The 22544-nt window shown below is 57.5% G+C and overlaps 1 protein-coding gene across 1 annotated transcript in view; it reads left to right on the top strand.

Moving 5' to 3' along the window:
* Nucleotides 1-725: 725 nt before the first annotated feature.
* Nucleotides 726-22544, top strand: part of WDR1 (WD repeat domain 1) — a 40964-nt gene continuing 19145 nt past the window's right edge. The window contains exons 1-2 of the mRNA XM_068975118.1: nucleotides 726-845; nucleotides 1339-1460. Of these exons, the coding sequence (XP_068831219.1) occupies nucleotides 830-845; nucleotides 1339-1460 (138 nt within the window). The 5' untranslated portion in view covers nucleotides 726-829. The remainder of the gene's footprint in view (nucleotides 846-1338; nucleotides 1461-22544) is intronic.

The raw sequence follows: 22544 nt of genomic DNA, 5'->3' as shown, positions 1-22544 counted from the left end.
TCCCTCCCCCCTCTGCTCTTGGGTTCCTAGTTTTCGAAAGTTTTTAAGAGAGCTCGGGCCCTGCAAAGCACATCCCTAAAACTCCTCCTGGAGCTGCTTTTTGCGAGGAAGGGCAACTACCAGTTAAACATGCTTTAAAAGAGAAAGCAAGAAAAAGGATTTACTTCTGTGTTTGCAAAACCCAAGCAGGACGCCCACTGGGCTGAAAGGCTGGCAGCTCAGTAAACGCCCGCTACGCAAATATAAGCCTTATCCTGGCCCTCTGGTGATTCCAGCGCCCACAAAACTTCACCAAAAAAAAACCCAACTTCCTCAGCCCACCCTTCCCCACCACTACCCAACCTTCCCCCACCGGCTCCCAGGCGCATTCTAATACGCCGCACTGACCACGCCGCCTTTTCATGCGGTCGCGGTTTACGTCACTTCCGGAGGCGGGACTCATTGGGCGGGGCCCGAGCGGGGAGGGGGAGGAGCCCGAGCCGGGAGGGGGAGGGGCGCGGCGGCGGCCAGGTCCGCGCAGGCTCGCCGGAGCCGCAGCCGCCGAGCCGAGCGCTTGACTATATATGGTCAAAGCTGGGGGGCGAGCCGCGCGCGCGGGGCCGCGCTTCCGGGTTCGGCGCGTCCGCAGCGGCAGCGCGCAGGGCAGGGCGCGAGCCGGCCTCGGAGACCCGGCGTCGGACCGCCCCCCCCGCCCCTCTCCGCGCCCTGCACGCCCGGCGCCGCCTTTCGGCCCCTGTCCCCGGGCTCGGCCTCGGCCAGGTCTGATTCGCGGCGCGCGCGGCCCCTGGAGGCTCTCTGGCGAGCGCGGCGCGGTAACAAGTGGGCAAGGATGCCGTACGAGATCAGTAAGTGCCGCGGCCCGGTGCGCCCCCCGCCCCGGGGGTGGGCGCCCGCCCTGCCTGCCTGCCTGGCCCCCTCGGCCATCGGCCGGGTGCGGGCGGTCCGGCGAGGTCCGCGGGGCGCGGGGGAGGGGTGCGGGAGCCGGCTGGTGAGCGCTCCGCCGCCCTCCCGGGGGCGCCGGGCGGCAATTCCTGGCCGGCGGGGGAAGGCGAGGAGGGCGCCCCAAAGTTGGCGATGCGGTCGGGGCCCCGCGGAAGCCCCCGTATCTCCCTGCAGGGCCTGGTTAAGGGAGCGCGCGGACCAGGAAGTCGCACCCGTCCCCTGCGCTCCTTCAAAGTGGCGGCCGCCCCTCCAGGTTGGAGGCAACAGGTGACCGGCAGAGACCGGTCTAGGGCCGCCCCCCCTTCTCCTTTTTTCTCTCCCCTTTTCCCTCCCCTCCGCCTTCAGCCCGGCGTGGGGCTGGCCCTCAGGTGCCTGGCTGCGTTTGTGTCTCTGCAGAGAAGGTGTTCGCCAGCCTCCCCCAGGTGGAGAGGGGTGTCTCCAAAATCGTCGGCGGCGACCCCAAGGGCAACAATTTTCTTTACACCAATGGCAAGTGCGTCATCCTAAGGAACATAGACGTGAGTACCGCGCCTACCCCGTTCCACCGGCCGCCGCCCGGATGCCGGTTCTTTTCCTGACCACCCGCCCAGCTCTGGGGTGAATCCTTCCCCTTGCACCCTCTCCCCTCCGGTCCGGCGGCCTGGGGCGAGGACGCCACGCCCCCCTCAGCTTCGGGGACCACACCTCGGAAGCCCAGGGAGACAGTTGCAAATTTATCCAGACCCAAGTCTCTTTCTCCGTGGGGGAAGCCGAGGCTCAGATTTAGTTCCCTTCAAGTGAAGGGCTCTGGGTTTGAGAGATGGGACCTTGACCCTTGAGGTGCTTGGTGACTCGGCCTCTCTGAGCCCCGGTTTACTCATCTGTAAAATGGAGATGACTTGGGGCTCCCCGGCTTGCCCTGCTGGCCTGGGCCCCCCTGAGGGAGACCCTGCATGCCGGGCGGACACCCATACTCATGGCACACCCACGGTCCCCCAGTGTGGCAGAAGCGGGGCTCACACCCAGGTCTCTACCCTTCCGGCCTGGTCTTCCCTTTCGCGGGGTCTGAGCCCCACTGCAAAATAAGGAACCAGTTTATCCCCATGAATCATCTGCACAGGTTTCCTGTACCCAGGCTGAGAAGGCTTCTAGAGCCCATTCCTTGGGAAATCCTCAAAAATATTCCGTTACTTCTCTGTAATTATCGATATGACCCGGTGTGTTTGTCAGTCTCCCCACTGCTGAGATTACACACTGAAATCTTTGCCGTGCCTGGACTGAGTGGTGGGTGGGGGTGGAAGCCGGAGGTACCTACATGACCATTCCCTAGTGTCTGGGGGTGAGGAGGGTTCTCCTGAGCTTCCTGGGTGGGGCTTATACACAGTCTGTAAGTGAATGGCTTTGATTGGTGATGCCCCCTCAAGGGATGTCAGCTTAAATTCAGGATATGTGGGTGGTTACCCCTGGGGCACTGGAACTCTCCCTCTGGAGGTAGCCTTGCTTTCTGAACCTCAGAGCTGGCTGAAGCAGTGCAGGGGCTCTGTGGTCTTGGTGTCCTGTCTGTGAGGTCTGAGATGCTGCTGGCTCTGCCACCGCACCCCTCTCCGCCCCACCCCCAAGCAGTCTGCTGGGAGACAAAGCTCCATTTGGCAGTTTCTGCCCTGCCCAGGATGGCTTGGCCCCTCACTTGAAGGGGTGGGTGTGTGTGAATGTGCTTTGAAGGTGCTAACAGCTCCTCTGCTAGACACAGATTCCTCGAAAGCTGATCCCGATTCACTCAGAACTGGGGAAAACATGGGCAAGGACTTAGATCGTAAAGATCCAGAGGTCTCCAGAGAGCTTCTGAGATATTGAGAAAAGAAGAGTTGAGATGGCCCTGAGTAGATAGATACTGTAGTTTATCAAATAAAACGAGTGAAGGCATTCTCAGGGATACGGGGCAGCGGAATGAATGCTTAGGTTTGCCCCTTACAAGGCACACACACGTCACGGCGGGCTATACTCACTTCCAGATGGGAGCCTGCCCATGAAGACCTACTGTGTGTCTGGTGCCATGAAAGGTTCTTAACCTGCAGCTTCTCCTTTAAACTGCATCTTCCCCACCTCCCCGCTCCACCCACCCAGGGGACCCACTGCTCAGAACAGGGGTCCAGCTCAGCGAGGTAGTAGTAAGGCAGCTAGTAAACGGAGCCGCTTCCAATGGAGACGCTGTTTACGGTCACGGACAAGCACCCTCTTTGCAGGAGGCATTCCCTAACTTACGGAACCTATTGTGTTTTCCGCTTGCTTGTTCTTCTGAGCTTTTTTTTTTTTTTTTTTTAATATTTATTTATTTTTGGCTGCGACAGGTCTTTGTTGCAGCACCCGGGCTTCTCTCTAGTTGAGGCACCTGGCTTAGTAGTTGCAACATGAGGGCTTAATTGCACCGAGGCTTGAGGGAATCCCAGCTCTCCAACCAGGGATCGAACCCACGTCCCCCATATTGCAAGATGGATTCCCAACCACTAGAGCACCAGGGAAGTCCCTCTTCTGAGCTTTTCATCCTTAGCGAGTTGACAGTTCTCTTTGGAGGGCGCATCTGCTTACTTTTCCCATCTGTTTAAGTGTCTTCAGGGCCAAGACAGCGGGTGCAGGTGTGTTCTTCCCACCCTGTTCAAGAAGTCCCATCAGGCATTTAGGCTTTTGTTTGATGGGAGCGGACCATTGCTGTTCAAGTCAAGGTGGGAATAATTTTTGTTAGGGCAGAGTATTCCTGGGGGAAAAAAAGACACTACTTTCTTGAATATTGAAATAGGAATTCAGTCTGGTTAGAATACAGGCTGAGTCCAGAAGAGACACGAAAGGGAGGAGGGGACCAGATTGGGGAATGTCCGACAGAACGTCTGATGGGCGGCTTATACTGAACACGCCCTCCCCACAGTTGGGTTTCCCACGTGTTCATCCTCAGAATGGCGACCGCCACTCTGCCAGCTGTTCTGGCCCCAGCCTTGGACTTCCCCTTTCCACACCATATTTAGTTCTCCATTGAGTCCTATTGCCTCTGCATTCAAAGACTTCTGAATCTGACGGATTTTTCACTGCTTCCACCCTCATCATGCTATCTCGCCTGGACTGCAAAAACCAAAGGCCAAACTGGCCTTTCTCCCTGGCCCTCCTCCAGCCTGCCCTCATCACTGCTGCTGGACCGGTTATTAAAATACGGGGTCGAGCTGTTCCTTGGCTCTCCCATCCGAGACCGATGGTGCCCTGTCGTCCAGCCTTGCATCCCCGACCTCTCCTCACTGCCAGCTTCCCTCCCTGGGGCTCCAGGCCCCCAGATTCCACGCCCCCTCTGGAGCTTGCTGCGTGTGGGTCTCCAGACTTGAGCCTTGCTGTGTCCCTTGTCTGCACATTCTTTCCTCAAATAGCAGCATGGCTCGCTGCCCATTTGCTGTGGCAGCTTCACCTCCTAAGTGGCCCTCCTATCCTGGCCTTCCAGGAGCCAGACGGTGAGTAGCCACTCTCACCTGCCGTGTCCCAGCCAGCACAGCGCCCGGCACGTAGTCCGGTGCTCAGTAAGTCCCTTCTTGATTGAAAGGCAGGCTGTGTGGCGGAGATGATAGGCAGCCACAGAAGGTTTACTGTATGGAAGTAAGAAAGGCTCCCCTGGTGGCTCAGATAGTAAAGAATCTGCCTGCCACGCAAGAGATGCAGGCCCGATCCCTGGGTCGGGAAGATCCCCTGGAGAAGGAAATGGCAACCCACTTCGGTATTCTTGCCAAGAGAATTCCGTGGACGAAGGAGCCCTGAGAGCTACAGAGAGTTGGACACGACTGAGTGCCAGATACCACCTTTATTCCCACCAAGCAGGCGTCAGGCCCTTGCTAACCTTTCACTTGGAGCCACAGCTGTCCTTCACTTTGCTGCCTTCAAAGTTGCTTTGTGAACCCAGCATCATGGCACTTCTCAAGCTGGCGGCAAAGAGCGTATCTCATCTGTTTTTCTCTCAACACATTTGATTGCCACACCTAAGAGAGGAGAGGAAATTCTCTGCCGGGTTAAAAGCAGGCAGTGAGATGGCCATCCAGAAAGGAACATTCCAGAAGGAGGGAGCCTGATACACTTGTACTTTTGAGGCCCTGTTGCCCCGCGCCCGCAGTGTAGTTGGAAGGTTCCTCCCCGCTCCCAGTGGCTGTGAAGGAGCCTCATCACGTTCTAAACCGCCTGGGATCACTTCCCTGTAAACTGGCTCTGGCAAGTGAGTGCCCGCTGCCAGTAGCAGCCAGCAGATCTGCTACACAGGCAGGTTTGGGGCCTGCTTTCAAAGCTGCAGTCCCTACATTCCAGAGCTAGGATGTACTATATGTGTGTGCAGTAGTCGCTCCGTCGCGTCAGACTCTGTGACCCCATGGACTGTAGCCCGCCAGGCTTCTCTGTCCATGAAGATTCTCCAGGCAAGAATACTGGAGCAGGTTGCCATTTCCTTCTCTGGGGGGTCTTCCCACTATACACACACACACGCACATATGTGGGGAAAATGATTATGTGATGTTGAATTCCAGGGGTGTAGTGTTTGTAGCAGTCTGATGTTTCTGTGCTTCAAGTACGGGCTCTGTGGGCTCATCGTCAGCAGGGCAGAGGCCAGCTGGCGTGCGTGCCGCGTGCTTAGTTATGTCCAACTCCGTTGTGACCCATGGAGTGGGTTCCATGCCCTCTTCCGGGGGATCTTCCCGACCCAGGGATTAAACCCGCGTCTCCATGCCTCCTGCATCGACAGGTGGGTTCTTTACCACTTGGGCCACCTGGGAAGCCCTGGAGGCCAGCTTAGGGGATGTTGAACTTGAGCGCTGATTTTCCCATGGGGTGACCTACTGCCAGTCAGCGTGCAGAAGGACCACCTTGGGCGTCCCCTTCAGGTGGGGGTGGGGCGTGTACACGAAGGGACAGATGGCCAGCGGAGGACCGACCTCGTCCCTTCTGTCCCATGACACGTGCCTCAAGTCCCTGCCCCCTGCCCAGGATGACTGCGTGCTCTATGGGCAGCACGGAGACAGTGCCCCTGCCTGTGGAGCTCGCTGCTTTGGGTGGGACTGAAACGGGCCGCCTGATGACAAAAGCAGGTGGCGTGTTTGATCGCCACCTGGACAGAAGGCCAGCGGGCAGCACAGACAAGGGGTCGGGCCAGGAGAGCTCTGGGGTCCTGTGGTCTGACCTTTTAACAAGCAAGGATGCTGGGCTCAGAGAAGGCTCCAGAGCTCTTGAGGGGTCCCGAAGGGTGGGGACGTGCTCCACTGGCTTCTGGGCTAATGATCTTCAGGTGCTTGTGCTGTGATGTTAGTGTCCACCCATTGCCAGTATCTTGGGAGCCCCCCCCACCCTGAGTGTCAGCTGGCTCAGGGGGTCACTTCCACTTCTCTCCCACCCTCCTTGCCCCCTCCACTTCCTGTGCTTGAGCCCGACTTGATCCTGTTATAGGTGTATATAAGCACCTGCTTTGTAGTGGAGCCCAGGCCTGGCTCTGGACACTTCCCCAGCAAAGGCCTGTCCTCACGGAGCTCACCGAATCCAGGGGAAACCGACAGTCAGGACTGATGCCGAGAGGCAGAAATGTGCCAGGAGGTGTCATCCCAGGGGACCTTGAGCAGCTGGGGGCCCAGGAAGGGACCAGTCAGGTGGAGCAGGGTTGGCAGGAGAGTCCCGCACAGGTTATTGACCCTTGTGGCCGGAGCCCTGGGGTGGGGGGAGTTATAGGCAGGCAGGAGAGGGTGCTGGACTCTGGTGCTGGGGGTCAGGCCACCCCACCACAGCCCAGCCCTGGCCCGAGGTCACCAGAACCACGAAAAGGTTCAACAGATGAGCCGTGTAGTCAAGTCAGTGGAGAGACTGTTCTGTAGCTAAGGTATGAGGCCGGTGCATGCATGCTCGGTGTGTCCCACTCTTTGTGACCCCACCAACTGTAGCACCCTAGGCTCCCCTGTGCATGGAATTTTCCAGGCAAGAATACTGGGACAGGTTGCCATTCTGCTTCCCCGGTGGGATCTTCCCCACCCAGGGATTGAACCCACATCTCCTGCATTGGCAGGGATTCTTCACCACCTGGGGAATTCACGTGAGGCAGGAGGGAGGCCAATTTGGCTGCTCGAAGATGAAGGCATCGTCAGCTGCTGCGTGCAGCCCTCGGTCCTAACATTTCCCACACACATTCCTCGTCCTGCCAAGCCCAGCCAGTAGCCTTGGTGCCCAAGGTTAAATCAGTGGTTCTCAATGAGAGGCAGTTTTGCCCCCACCCCCACCCTGTTGAGGGGTATTTGGCAATATCTGAGGACATTTTTGTGCTACTGGTATCTAGTGGGCAGAGGCCAGGGGCGTTGCCAAACATTCCACAATGCGCAGGACTGTCTTGCAACAAAGAGTTCCCCAGAAATGTCAGCAGGGGTGAGCGAAGAACCCCGGTAGGTAACATCCTAACTCACCAGGTTAGCGCTGTAAAAGAAGCGTGTCCTCAGCATTTTGGGAACAAGAGGAAAGGGCCAGCTGTGTCACAGAGCCTCGAGGAAGGTTTCTGGAGCAAGGGCACTTTTGAGTTGGGTTTTGGAGGGTGAGTAAGAGTTTTCCAGGAAGGGGGGTTGAGACAGCAGAGATGGGGGGAGTCTGGCAGGGAATACAGGGGCACGGAGGTGGGCAGAAGTTGAGCTTGTGTCCTCTCAGCACTGTTGCGGACTCACTGTGGGCTTTGGGTGTCTGTCTTATCCTTTGTTGTTGTGTGCTTGCTCAGTCGTGTCTGACTCTTTGCGACCCCATGGACTGTAGCCCACCAGGCTCCTCTCTCCATGGGATTCTCCAGGTAAGAATACTGCAGTGGGTTGCCATGCCCTTCTCCAGGGGATCTTCCCGACCCTGGGACCAAACTCGCGTCTCCTGCATTGGCAGGCGGGTTCTTTACCATCTGAGCCACCATTTCTTGCCCTTGGCAGGGAGGCAAAGAAACGGTTGCAGCAGAGCGGCAGCCCTGTCCCTGGTTACACGGCGGGGGCTGACCCTAGCCCCCACAGTCTCCCCTCCTGACTCCTCTGAAGGCCCTGGGCAGGCAGAGGGAAAGAGGGACAGGAAGGGAGGTGGCATCATGCTGGGCCCAGCAGGGAGTGGTGTGCCCACTCTCACATGGGGGTCCCCCCGGGGGCCCCTGTTCTAGGGCTTGGTTTGCTTCAGGGTGGGGGCTGGGCAGGGAGCCAGAAGGAAGGTTCTGGGCGTGGCCACTCCCACCCACCTCCATTCAGGCTATACACTTCCAGGTGGGTGGCTGGGTAGCTGTCTCCATCGCTGCAAACCTCTGTTCCCTGAGTTAGGAGTCAGGCTGACAGTGACTCCAGACGTAGGTAATGGAGAAGAACCAAGAGGAGCAAGGCTGCTCAGCTGAGTTCAGGTCCCAGTCCCCCCCACTTACTTGGGCACATCCCTCCAAGACTCTCTGCCCCACCTCTTTGCCTGTAAAATGGGGTCCTAAGGTTACCCATAGGTACTGTGAGGTTTCAAAGAGAATCAACTGAAGGGTCACCCCGGCTGTCTGAGAGTAGTCATCAGCATATGATGGTTGTGTTTTCAAAAATGGCTGCTGGGGACTGGCATGCCCCAGTCTTTTCAGAGGGTGGGGGTGCAGTGGTCAGAGTTGCAGTGGTGAATCAGACCTGGGCTCTGCCCTCTGTGGGGGTCCACTTGGTGAGAAGCTTTACAAGTGTAAGAATGACATATGTCCAAGGTAGCAAATAATAAGGGTGGGAGGGTAGGGAAGGTAGTGTGGGCTTTCTGGGCTGGGAGAGATCATTTCTACCTTGGAGCATCAGGGAAGGTTTCCTGGAGGAGGCGGGGAGCCTTTGCCTAAGCGTTAGAAGGTAGTTCGGAGAAGGTCATCTGGGAAGTAGGGAAGGTATTCCAGCCTGCAGCGAAAGAAGGGAAGAATGTCAGAGCGAGTGACCTACTAGAGGAGGGCAGGGGCAGAATGGAAAATGGACTCTGGACTGTGGCTTAGGGCTGCTTCCTCTGGATGAGAGAGGGAGCCTCCAAGGTCGAGCGGGATGGGCTGGCTGAACCCTGGACTGAGCCTCTGGGTTCAGTTCTGCAGGTCTGGAAGCAGAGAGGTTTGTGGAGCTGCTTGGCAGTCACTGAGTTGGGTCCCCCGTGAGCAGAGGGCCCCGCAGGTCACATTCGCCGTGCAGGTCGGTTTCTAGGGCCTGCTTTTAGGAACTGGGTGTGTCTAGAAAGCCAGTGCTCTGGAAACTTAATCCTCCCAAAGGTCACTTTGCCTGGAGTTTGGAGGAGGCCGCCACGGGCCATCAGCAGCTCCAGAGGAGCAGGGCTGTGTCCAGTGGCTTCACTGATGTGGCGACACGTCCACAGGATTCCAGGCGTGCCGAGGCAAAGCTGCCATGCCCTGTGGCTGGGGCCACCCCTTAACCTTACCTGTAAAGTGCTGTGGTGACCTCTGGCCTCAGAGGACAAAGGAATGTGAAAGCTCCTTTGGGGGCGGGGGGTGCTTTAGGAATTCTCCCTTCCACGTGTGGAAAGGAATGGGGGGAGAATGCTTCATTTGCTGGGCTGGGGATGGGCCTCCACACACAGGTGGGAGGTGGGAATGGTCCAGGGTCCTCTGAATGTGTGATCAGAGTCCGGACATAGAGCCTGGTGTGTTAGTGGAAGGCAGAGGGGTCAGTTCAGATGTTGTCACGGTATTGTCCTGGTCCCAGGAGGGGCAGGAAAAACTGGAATCTGGCCAGAGTGGGAAGATGAGGTGGATGGACTTGGGACAAGCCTAGGATCACAGGGCAGGGCAGGGCAGGGTTGAACAGCGAGCGGGTCAGGGCCAGGGCCGGGACAGGCCTGGGGTCAGAAGTGGGGTTTGCAGAGGGACACGCCAACGGTGGAGGGTGGGGGGCAGGGCTGGGATGCGCCTGGGGACCCAGCGAGACGACAGGAGGTTTTCGCAGGCTCTACCCACATCCGCTAGGCATCCACGGGCCTCAAATGCCAAGGCTTCCTTCTGGTTTCTGCCTGAAGCCCCTGTCCCCTGATGAGGGGGGTGGGGGGAGGAGGGCAGGAAGGAAGTCCCAGGGGAGGGGCGCCCCAGCCCTGCACGGCTGGGTTTGCCATGAGCCTGGGCGGTCACAGACGCTTTGGGGACAGGGAGGCGTCCCCTTTGGCTGGGGAGCTGGGGGCAGGGTTTTGCTGCTGACTCTGTTTGTTGTGTTCAGCCTGGAGAGCTCGCCCCCAGTTGTGTTGGGAATGTGGACGGGGGCGCCGGGAGAGCCCGCTCGGACTGACCCGAGGTTTCACTCGCCCCAGCTGCTTTAGGGGAAGGATCTGTAGGGGCAGGACTGCCTCCCAGGGCCACTGTTTAACTCACCTTCCACTTCTCCACGTGACCCCCCCCCCTTCCTGCTCCCCTTTAAGGGCAGGGCCGGGCTGGGCATCACCGTGGGCATGAGTTCCCCTGGGGGGTGGTCTCCTACCTGTCGTGCCTACATGCGGGCCTGAGAGCCCTCCGTCAGCCTCAGAACACGGGCCTTGGAGCCACCGGGCCACAGACCGCTTTCGCCAGCTTCTCCATGAGGGAGGTTGTCCTTGTTAGAACGTTCCAGTCCAGAGGGCTAACCTGGGAAGGAGCAGGTTGGGTTCGGACGGACGTTTACTGGATCCTACACATCATCGTTTTATTGCAGGGTAATCTAGGGACAATAAAATCCATCCGTTTCAAACGCACAACTAGAGTTTTGACAAATTAAAAGCTTTCCAGTCACTCCCATGGGCCTCTCCACCCTGCCCCCCACCCCCCAGGCCCTGGCAGCCCCAACGACCGGCTTTCTGTGGCCTGTGGGCTGGCCTTTCCTGGACTTTGATCAGAACGGACTCCTGCCGCGCGTTCTCCTTTGCATCCAGCTTTGTCATTCAGTGTGAGGCTTTCGAGGCTCCTCCTGTGGTTGAGGGGCCTCAGCAGTTTGTAGCCTTTTGTTGCCAAGTAGTGTTCCCCTGGGTGGACAGCACAGTTTGCTTCTCCTGACACCTGGGGGTGAACCTTTGGGTTGGTTGTTCTCCACTTAGGGACTGTCATGAACTTTCATGTGTATCTTTTTGTGGGCACGCACTTCTCTTTCTTTTGGGTAAATACCTAGGAGTGGGGTTTTTGCATAAATGTTATGTTTAACTTTATAAATAACCAGCCCAGCTCTTCCAGCTGTATTATTATACATTCCCCCCAGCAGTAGATAAACATTCCAGACTGTACCCCACCCATCCTTGCGACCATTTGGTGACGTCAGTCTTAATTCTCTTGACTCTCCTGGGTATAGGGTAGTTTCTCACTGTAGTTCTGATTTGCGGTTCCCAAAAGGCTAATGACACTGAGCACCTTTGCACGGGTTTATTTGCCATTCAGAGTATCTTTAGATGGTTGATGTCTCTCTGATTTCACTTTTTGCTTATGTTTATTCTGCATTGGATTAATGTATGAACCACATATGTTAAGTACCTACTCTATCATGTGACACTAAGTCCTAGGGGTAAAAGGACTGTGTAAACTTTTACCCCCCCAAAAAAAAATAATTGAGCATCTGTCGTTTGCTAACTGCTGTGATGGCTAAAGGAGATAGATGCACATGGAGCAGGTCAAAGAGAAGCTTGACGAGAGGGATACGGGGGCCACGGACCGTGGTGTGTGTCCTGTTAGATGCTTTGCAGGCACAGGAGAGAGAGGGGCTGTCACGGCAGGCTTCACACAGATGGCTCTTCAGGCCTGATAAGTGGGTGTTAGCAGGCAGGGAGAGGTGTTGCTGGCGAGGGCACAGCATTTACGGAGACCGGGGGGCTTGCAGGAATGGTAGGGTGGTTGCCGGAGACGGCACTTAGCAGGATGCTTCTCCGGACTCTTTGGGTGAGGGGGCGGGCGGTCCTGTGGCTAGGAAGCTGAGAAGAGTCTGGGCCTCTGGCCTTGTTGAGGGGCATTAAGAGACGGGGATGGGGAGACTGCGAGGTGGTCAGAAGAGGTGGGGGCAGTTGGGGAGGCGGGTCAGATGCGCCCGCAGCAGCCTCCCTGGGACCCGATGCGTTCACAGCCCGTAGCTGCTCCTTTCACAAGGCACTTGGCTCCGCAGCGCATATCGGCGGGTGTCCGGGGATTAGATGCCTGGCTCTCTCTGCCCTCCTGGGAGGACGCTGGGCTCTGATGACAGAGCATCTGAGCACAGGGCCTCAGGTTTGCTGTGTGTGCCGGGGAGTGCCGTGATCGACTTTGATAAATTGTACGTTTAAGCTTGATGACTGAGTCCAGAGAGCTGCTCCTGATCTCCGATGCTGGCCCAGTTCTCACTGCAGAGTCCAGCCAGCCTTGGATTTGAGCCACGAAAGGGAGTTTCCCAAATCGAGGGATTTGAACGAGGAAGGGCCCCCCAGCTGCCTACCCGCCTCTGTGTTCCTGCTTCTCCAGGCCAGAGGCTCCGGTTTGGGTCAGACCCCACCTGGCAGCCTGGGGAGAGCTGGTTCAGAACGGGGGAGACTCGCTCTGGGGAGCTGGACTCAGAGAAGGCGGCAGCCCCCTACAAGTGGGAGAAAAGAGTCATAGATTTTTTTTTCCTAAGGAAACTTTTATGTCCCATGTGTATTTCGAAAGTACGTATTTGTTTGGCAAGTACCAAAAGAAAGCAAATCACCTCGCATCTTATAAAGGAGTTAAATTGCCTAGAATTCTTGTCACCCAGGCAGGTAAGCGTACTTCTGGGGTTTTCCTTATGGAGGTTTTGGCGTCTGTATTTGTGTGTGTCCGTGGGTCACTTTCCCACCCAACTCCGTTAATCCGGAGAGTGGAAAGCAAGTTTGCCCGCTTCTGGGTTGCCTGTGTTCATTCTGGTCTCCTCCCTGCAGAATCCGGCCATTGCCGACATCTACACGGAGCACGCCCACCAGGTGGTGGTGGCCAAGTACGCGCCCAGCGGCTTCTACATCGCCTCCGGAGGTACCTGTCTGTCCGCGCGCGTGGCTTCCGGCTGCATGTGATGTGGCCCACCCCACCCTCTGCCCCGAGTCCTGGGAGCCTGGCTTGGGAAGGTTGGGGGTTGGGTGAAGGAGGCAGGGAGGAAGGTCCTGGAGGGTGGGGCAGAGTGGGAAGTGTAAGCCACCGCGAAGCCCCTTTCCAGAGCTGTAGCTGGCAGTGTTCCAGCTGGTTCCAACTCAGAGGTCAGCGGGATGCTCACGAGCCGTTAGGGCAGCTGTGTTGTGATGTGTCAAAGCCCACTGAATGTGTGTGTGTGAGTGAGTCAGCGTGTGTGTGTTTCTGTGTGTTTCTGACTTGTAGCTTTGCCTCGTGTGTTTCTGTGTGAGTGTGTGTGTGTCTGTGTGTGTTTCTGTGTGTGTTTCTCTGTGTGAATGTGTGTGTGTGTATTTCTGACTTGTAGCTTTGCCTCGTGTGTGTGTGTGTTTGTGTGTGTGCAAGTGTTTCTGTGTGAGTGTGTGTTTCTGCGTGTGTGTTTCTGTGTGCGAGTGTGTGTGTTTCTGTGTGTGTGTCTCTGTGTGTGTTTCTGTGAGTGTGTGTTTCCTTGAGTGTGTATGTTTCTGTGCGAGTGTTTCTTTGTGAGTGTGTGTGTCTCTGTGTTTGTGTTTGTGTGTGTGTTTCTGTGTGTGAGTGTGTGTGTTTCTGTGTGTGACTGTTTCTGTGTGTGCGAGTGTGTTTCTGTGTGTGTTTGTGTGAGTGTGTGTGTGTTTCTGTGTGTGTGTTTCTGTGTGAGTATGTTTGTGTGTGTGTGTTTCTTAGTGTGTGTGTCTGTGTGTGTGTGTGTGTTTCTGTGTGTGACTGTGTTTCTGTGTGCAAGTGTTTCTTTGTGAGTGTGTGTTTCTGTGTGTGTGTCTGTGTGAGTGTGTGTGTTAATGTGTGTGTGTTTCTTTGTGTGTGTGTTTCTGTGTGTGTGTGTTTCTGTGTGTGAGTGTGTGTGTTTCTGACTTGTAGTTTTGCCTCGTGTGTATGTGTGTTTCTGTGTGTGTGTGTTTCTGTGTGTGTGTTTCTTTGTGAGTGTGTGTGTCTGTGTTTCTGTGTGTGTGTTTCTCTGTGTGAATGTGTGTGTGTGTTTCTGACTTGTGGCTTTGCCTCGTGTGAGTGTGTGTTTCTTTGTGTGTGAGTGTGCATGTTTCTGTGTGAGTGTGCGAGTGTGTTTCTTTGTGAGTGTGTGTCTGTGTGTGTGTTTCTGTGTGTGTGAGTGTGTGAGTGTGTTTCTGACTTGTAGCTTTGCCTCGTGTGTGTGTGTTTGTGAGTGTGCACGTGTGTTTCTGTGTGAGTGTGTGTGTGTTTCTGTGTGTGTGTTTCTGTGTGTTTCTGTGTGCGAGTGTGTTTCTTTGAGTGTGTGTGTCTGTGTGTTTCTGTGAGTGTGTTTCTGTGTGTGTGAGAGTGTGTGTGTTTCTGTGAATGTGTGTGTGTGCTTCTGACTTGTAGCTTTGCCTCGTGTGTGTGAGTGTGCGTGTGTTTCTGACTTGTAGCTTTGCCTCGTGTGTGTGTGAGTGTGTTTCTGTGTGAGTGTGTGTTTCTTTGTGTGTGTGTTTCTTTGTGAGTGTGTGTGTCTGTGTGAGTGTGTGTGTGTTTCTATGTATGAGAGTGTGTGTGTGTGTTTCTGACTTGTAGCCTTGCCTTGTGTAGCCTTTCTCTGCTGCCCCTTGCCCTGTACCAAGCACAGCTCTGGCCTCAGGCAAGCACTCATTCTGTTGGGCGGTCGGGGTCCTGGCTCCCTCCAGCCGGACTTTCGTGTGACTCGGTGGGAGGCTGGGCAAGAGGAGGGACATGAGGTGACCGTGGTGAAGGAGGCGGGTTCACCCCGATGCGGTCATGTCTACAGCTGAGAAGGCGGGGCACACAACGTAGACTGGCTCCCCCCGCGTCTCCCATTCATCGGCTCGTACACTCAGCAGGTGTTGACGGGCAGCCTTGCCTGCGTCCAGCCGGGTCTCAGGCCCCAGGAAGGGCCGAGTGGATGAGCTGATGTGAGCCTTGTCAGTTCCCCCCCGGAGAGGGATGGAAGTGAGCAAATTGCTGAACGGACTAATGGCCAGTGGAGAAGGGCAGGGATCGTACATACCGGTGGCCGCTCGTCTGCACTGCCCTCTCCGTGCCTGGCAGGCTGCGTCGAGTTGTTCCTGTAGGGGTTGCCCCTTCCTAGCTGTGTTGTTGGTTAGTCGCTCTGTCCTGTCTATCTCTGCAACCCCATGGACTGTAGCCCGCCAGGCTTCTCTGTCTATGGGATTTGGATTTCCCAGGCAAGAGTACTGGAGTGTGTTGGCATTTCCTTCTCCAGGGGATCTTCCCAACCCAGGAATCAAACCCAAGTCTCCTTTACCGCTGAGCCTCCAGGGAAGTCCTCCTACCTGTGCAAACCTTCCTTAAAATAACTCACCTTCCTGGGCCTTGATTTAACTGCCTTGTCTGTAAACCGGAGCTTTAGTTCCTACCAGGTTGGTTTGGGGAGGACCCCAGGCAGCAATGCGTGTGCTTGGGTGTCTGTCCCTGAAACTCTGGGACACTCCGGGGTGAGAGGCGTGCTCGCTGACGGCTGATGCCAGCTGCCCAGGGTTGTGTGTGTGGGGCTCAGCCAGGAGCTGGCACGAAGTGGGCCCTTAATGATTTTTATGTTTAGACCTACTCTTAATTCCATCTGTAAAACTTGCTCTAATTTATATCCTATGATTTACTCTAGCCCTGTGATTCCCCGCCCCCGCTGGCCCTGCTTTGCTTGCCAGCACAATGCCTCTTCATTTAAAGCCCGAGATTTGGCCCTGGTGCCTTTTAAAATGTGTCTTCTCGGGAGAGGAGTATGGTTGGCGCAGCTCAACAGCATGGTGCTGGGAGCCGCAGCCCGGCTGCTGAATCACTCGCGAGCCCAGGCCTGCCCTCCGGTCCTGGGGCAGGTCATTGAACCAGCAGGAAGCACAGTCCTCGCCTGCTGGTACAGAGGCCGTTGCAGAGGACAGTCCGCAGAAGTAAAGGCTCCATCTCACGTTTTCCCTCTCGTGCAAGCTCCCGGGTTTGGTGGGGAAGTGAGTGGAGTGGGGCTGTTAGCTGGCAGGCCGTGGGCGGTGTGCTTTACGTTTCTAGCAAGCTGGTCCTTTGAATGGAGCAAAGACCAGGAAACATGCACTGCACGGAGATTAGTGCTCTGGGCTAAAGATAGTGTTGTGTGTAGAGTATGGAGCTGGAGAGGTGCCATGCTCTCTGGCTAAAGTGGGTTACCCAGCACCTGCTATGTCCAGGGTGGAGTTGGGGGTCCCGGGACCTCAGGAGTCCTGTGGTCACTCCCAGTCGGGGATCCAGACTCAGATCTGTGAGTCTTTAGATCCCCGTAAGTTTGGCTGGTCCACATTCAGGTAAAGGATCGAACCTTCCGGAAGGCCTGGGTGAGGGGCCCAGTCCCCCAGCCCCTAAACCAGACAGCAGCGTATGCCTTTGGGGACCCTCGCTCCTGGCTGGTGGTCCTCAGGGAAGAGCCATTCCAGGGCCTGATTTACCTTTCTAGGGGATCTTCCCAGGCTGCTGCATAGGGGTTTCCACCCCTGACACCACAGTGATGCTGGTGTGAGCCCCACACAGTGTGGGGCACAGGCTCACCATGAGCAGATCCTGTTTCTTTTCTGGATGCAGCTTATTGTCTGGGGAGAGACCCTCTCTGGATGGTGGAAGGAGGCCATGTGGAGAGAGGGAGCCCTTCCCCCGGCCCTGTCTGCCCCTGTGCACTGTGGGTCTCTGCTCTGGGGCCCTGTGAGCACAGCACGTGGATGCGTGCTTGTGTTTGCAAGCAGGGGCCTGGTCCCCAGGGGTACCCGCTTAGGGCTGCCCTCAGCCAATGGGGCCACGCCTGTTCTCTAACCCCTCTGTCTGTTTCCAGCCCAAGTGCTCCTGAAAAGAATTAAATGTACCAGCAGGGCCCATCAGAGGAGGCTGATGGTCCAGGTCAGGGTCGGGGGGCAGGTGGTGGAGAAGAACTGTGATGCCAGGCCTGTTAAGGGGAGAGTGAGCTGAGGGCAGGGCAGGCGGTGCCCCCCTGAGCCTGGGGAGGGGGAAAGCAGCTCTGCTGTCTTGGGGACCAGGGGTGAGACTGTTTCTGATGTGTGCTGCAGACACTGCTGTGTTCTCTGTAACTCCGTGTAGCACCCTGGGCTGGCCTGAGCGCGGGGACTGCACGGCCTAGTAGATGGGTGAATCTGAGCACACACGTACACGTGAGCACGGGCGTTGGTGTACGTGTCCTTCCTGCACACGCAGTACACCTTTCCCTTCTCCGGCCTCTGCCCCTTTCTTGCCTTTCCCTGCCGGCCCGTTAGTTCAGCTAAGGGGCTTAACTCGCTCGGGTCAGCTTTTGCGCTCACCTTGGGCAGCGTGCCAGGCTGTCCGGCTGGACCAGTCCAAAGACCAGGGCCCCCTCATCCGTGCTGTTCACAGGGAAGCCCATGTTCCCTTCCAGCTGTCCCACGGCTGGACGGGAGCCCCGGGTGTGCGCCCGCAGAGGCGGGGTCCCCAGTGACCTCTGCAGAGCCTTAGGCAACACACTGACCAGTTAAAGACTAACTCATCTAGACTGCAGCGGACTGGGGGCTGGTCTGAGACTTCGCACGTGTTGGCTCACTTTGTCGGCACAACAGCTCTCTGGTGGCTGGTTATCCCACCTCGGGTTCAGTCGTAGGAGGCGTTTTAGACCTGCAGAGCCGCAAGGGGCAGGGGTCGCGTCTGCAGGGGATGCCCACCCTCAAGTGGACCCAAACAGGAGACAGTAGCTGTTCCCCTGGACCTCATGTTCAGTGAAGGGATCCTGGAAGCAGGGTGAACAGAACTGCTGGGGGGATGGGACTTCTCTCGCCACCCCCGACCCACGTGGGGCTGAGCTCCTAGCCGTGAGAGTTCCTGTAAAACACTCCACTTTTGCTGCTCCTTTGGGAAGGGGCGTGTCAGGGTTGGTGCTGGGAACTGGGTGTCAGGGTGGAGGCGGGCAGGGAGGCGGTGATGCTTTATCACTGATCAGCCGCAAGTACTGCAGTGAGAAACCAGCTTGGCATCAGGTTCCGCCTGGAGTGTCGTCCTTGCCAGTCCTGACCTGTGTGTCTCCCGGGAGGCTCTCAGCCACTGGTGCTGGCAGGGTGCCTGTCTCTACGAGCAGGGCCTGCAGGGCACAGGAGCACCCCTCATTTCCACTGGTCAGTACAGCGCCCACACAGGAGAGACAGCCTCACTCTGTCCTGTTTTGCAAGTGAGGATCTTTAGCTCCTAAGTGTTAAAGGAAGTTGCTCTGAGTCCGTGTGCCAGTTCGACCCTCTTCAAGGAAAGGAATACAGTCATAAATCAGACTGCTTCCAGGGTTCAGGGGGTGCCACCGTGAGTCCCTGGGCTTCCTGATGGCCTGTGCAGGGCCCATGATCCCTGGGGAAACGCTGGGACCCTGTGCTGGTCCTCACAGAGGCAGCGGGCTCAAGTGATGGCGTCTGAGTGCTGCTTACCTGATGGATGACTGCGCCTCTGGCCAGCCCACCAGCCTGGGGGCCGCGGGCAGCGCCACATGGTGTGCCCGGAGCCCACGCAGCCCTGGCCCCGAGGTAAGCGTGGCCCTCACCGCCCCATTGTGCCCGCAGACGTGTCTGGGAAGCTGAGGATCTGGGACACCACGCAGAAAGAGCACCTGCTGAAGTATGAGTACCAGCCCTTCGCTGGGAAGATCAAGGACATTGCTTGGACAGAAGACAGTAAGAGGATCGCCGTGGTCGGGGAAGGAAGGGAGAAGTGAGTCTGGCCTCCACCCCCGGCCCCCTCTCCCCGTCCATGTCCCTTGCTTGGCTTTCTCTCCTGGGCACCCCGGTGGGAGGGCTGTGGTGACGTCAGTGCGGCTCGGACTGGGGGTGGCAGGGTGCGTGATGAGTCCTGTGGGTGCTGGGCCTTCGATACAGGGCTGGCTTTAGCAGTGCACATCCGAAGACCACGTGTCACCACGGGGAGCCCCCCTGGGTTTGTCTCCGGGCCCAGGCACCTCCTTTTTCCGACATCCTCGGCCCTTCGCCTCCTGGAACCCGTGCTGTCCCACACACGTTCTAGATACAGGGAGACGGAGCAGGTCAAACTTTGGGGGCTCCTTAGAGTGTTTACTGGGGTTCCTCCCCTAAGCTTCCTCACCGCCACACCTGCCAAGGAGGGAAGGCTAGATGTGATCGCCAGGTGGGCGCACCCCACACGGCCTTACTTGGGAGGAGGATGCCGGGCAGGTGGCCCTGGGCGGCTGCTTGCCCTCGCAGCGCCGCTGACCAGCAGGGTCTGGACCTTGCTCCAGGCGTCTGGCTCCAGGCGCAGGCGGGGTTCCGTCCTCAGCCCCGCTGCTGCAGTCCAGCACTTTGAACTTGTCTCCATTTCTCTTCCTCAGGCTTTCTCTTAACGGGTATCCTGATAGGTATTCATCCTTCCATCCTCTCTTATGTCATCCCTGTTGGTCTTAATTCCTTCTTCACTGAGTCATAGCTCGCAGTGCAAACAGCACATTTTCATTGACTGCCGACTGCTCGCTGACTGCAGGGCGGCGTCTCGTTTCGAGCAGGCGCTGGTACTTGGTGTGTTTCCTGGTCCCCACCTCCAACCTCCACCCCCCATCACTCCCCCAATCCCCTCGTTAAATCAGCCGTGAAACTGGTGAACCCTGAGCCATTCGGCTGGCCAGTGCTTCTGAGGCATCTTCACGTGGGGGGCTCCTTGAGTCTGGGCTGTAAGACACAGTCACCCGGGGCCCCTTGGGGCCGCTCCCAGTAGCTCTCCCGCATTTCAGATGAAGCCGGGTTGCTGGTGTGTTGGTTCTTTCTGGGAGCACGTGTGATGCACAATCGTGAGCAGGGCTACCCCGCCGGCATCCCTGCCCCTGGTCGCTAGTGACACAGCTGCCCGTCCCAGTGACCTGGCAAGGCCTGACCTTTCTCTCCTGTGGTTCCTCTCATTGGGTGAAGGTTCGGAGCCGTCTTCCTGTGGGACAGCGGCTCCTCCGTGGGTGAGATCACGGGCCACAACAAAGTCATCAACAGCGTGGACATCAAGCAGAGCCGGCCGTACCGCCTGGTGACTGGCAGCGACGACAACTGCGCCGCGTTCTTTGAGGGGCCACCGTTCAAGTTCAAGTTCACGATCGGCGTAAGTGAGCGTCTCTGGAGGGTGGTTTTAGGGGGAGCTTTGTGGCTTGTGCATGAAGCCAGCAGAATCTAGACCTGTTAGATGCTGGTGGCAGAAGGTCACGCGTGCACAGCATTCATGCCAGGTTCACTGGATGATGGTTCCAGCACTCGGGGGTGGGCGGGGAGCAGGTTCACCCTGGGACCATGTGTGTACTGGGCAGGGGGCACACCTCTGACCAGGCGAGTGTCCTGGCCCAGAGGGGCTCTGTTAGGGGAGCCCAGGCCCGAGGCAGCCTGCCCTCTGGTTGTGCCAGTGTGAAGCCCACCAGTATGGCAGAGGAGGTGAGCTCCAGGGATGTCTGGGTCTGTTCCCTCCGGCACCTCCTGGGAGATGGATGAGGGCAGGGTCACACCAGAAGGGTGACACGTGGTGAGCAGAGTTGGGTGCTCTGCCTGTGGGGGCGTGCTCTAAACACTGAGTGGAATCACACAGACTTCTGTAGGAATGACTGCAGGGCCTTGGTCCCCACAGCTTTGCACATGGGCCTGACCCTCTCTCAGCCTCACTTCATCCATCTGCAAGATGGGCATGGGACATGGGCATGAGAGCATTTTAGCCATGGAGTTGGGCTGTGCACAGCGCCCTCCCTGGTTCAGAGTGGCCCACGAGGTTCGTTCCCTGCCCTGGGAGTCTGAGGCTGGAGTATAGAAGGAAGGGCACCTGGCTGCGGACGGCCCACCTGTGAGTCTCACGGACCACCCATGGGCGGTCCAGACCTGCCTTCCCAGGGTCTCTTGTGAAAACACTGCAAGGCCGTCAGCCCTGGTGGTAGACGTGGACGTGACCTCGCTGAGCTGCAGAGTGGAGGACACTCGGCCCTTTACTGCCGGCTGTGTCCCCTGGAGGCGGCTGAGCTGGGCTTGGCCAAGGTCCAGGGACATGTCCAGAATGTTAGTGGCTCGCCGAGCAGTCCTGTAAACTCTGATGATGGCGCAGTGAGTCATGAAGAGCGGGCAGGGCGTGGCCCAACGGTGGTGGGGGTTCTTGGCGGGCCCCTGGGGTGTCCTGGGGACAGGACCCGGGCCGTGGGCAGCATTTCTGTATGTGGGTCTCGGCCCAGCTGCAGAGGGGCTTCTCCAGGTTCCCTGTTCGTGGTAAAGCAGGTCAGTTTTATCCCAGGGCCCCCGGGTAGGGTCTCTGGCTGGCTGCCTGGGAGGCACAGTGGGCACGGCTCCTCTGCCCTTCAGGGTGGGCAACCTGGAGTCCCTCATGACACCCCCCATCACCTCCCAGAGGCTGGCCCCCGGGGCTGCTGGTCGTGGTGGGGTGGTGCTCAAGGTCATGCTTCCGGAGCGGGATAAGGTGCTCTGGAGCACGGATGAGTCATGCTGAGTCAAGTAGCTGGGCTTCCTGCACAGTGCCCAGCGGAGGAAGGAGGGAGGTTTCCGTGGCAACCAGAGGCTTTCCCAGCTCACCCCGTGGAGCTAGCCCGCCCAGCTCCCCACGCCCCGCACACACATTGTGTTTGTTTTTACCTGGCTGAGCTATGGGTAGACAGGGCTCCTTTCCCTCCACCCCCCACAACCCCCGCCCCAACCCACCCAAGGATTTAGTTGCTCTTTGCAGATGTACGTTAGACCCAGCAGCTCAGTGGTGGTGGAGGGGTAAGTGGACCCAGGATTCTTTCCAGACTTGACCCGAGCCTGTGCTCCTCACCCCTGTCAGAGATCAGAAGGGGCTGCGGACCAAGAATGGGATCCTGGGTGGCAGCCTAGCACCACAGCTGGCCAGCTCTGCAGCTAGCAGGCTGGCCCTGCCTCTGAGCGCCCCCTGGTAACAGGGTGAGGCCAGCCCTCGTCCACAGCCCCAGGGCTGGGGCGAAAGGAGAGGCGCTGGTGGACGTGTGAGTGTCCACGAGGAGCTGTTGGGCTTCTGCTGGAGAAGATTCTAACAGGCTCACTTGGCCTCAAACAAAGGATAGGAAGATGCTTGGGGTCCCCCACACTCTCCTAAAATGTCTTCTAAGGGGCTGACAGCAGGTCAGCCTGTGACTGTTCCGTGTATACCTGGCCTCGACCCTCACGGCTCCAGCGTGAATCTGTAACATGAAGGCCGCCCATTGGTCCACGTTCCAGCTCCTGCCATCTTCCTCCTGACCACATTTAGGGGCTGTGGGCGTGAGGAGCCCAGAGGGGTCAAGTTCAAGTTGCTGCCTCAAAAAGGAGTAACTAGTGTTCCGGATCAACTCCCAGGAGGCTTGGACCCGGGTGGATGGAAAGCAGTGTTACAGAACACGTGGGGTGGCCGCCCGTCCACCTGCAGCGCAGGGGTCCTGTTGTTTTTCCTTCTTGTTCAGGGTTTGTTTAAACCACCTTCTCCTGTTGGCAGAGCGAGAGTGGAGACAAAGCTGAGTCATGCCCAACTGTAGGCAGACAGTCCAGGTTCCCACCCGGCCCGCCGTCCTTGTTTGTCTGAACCTGAAATGGGCTGAGAG

Source organism: Capricornis sumatraensis, chromosome 7 (genome assembly GCF_032405125.1).
Source record: "Capricornis sumatraensis isolate serow.1 chromosome 7, serow.2, whole genome shotgun sequence".
Lineage (NCBI taxonomy): Eukaryota > Metazoa > Chordata > Mammalia > Artiodactyla > Bovidae > Capricornis > Capricornis sumatraensis.
This window is presented reverse-complemented; position numbering and strand designations above follow the sequence as displayed.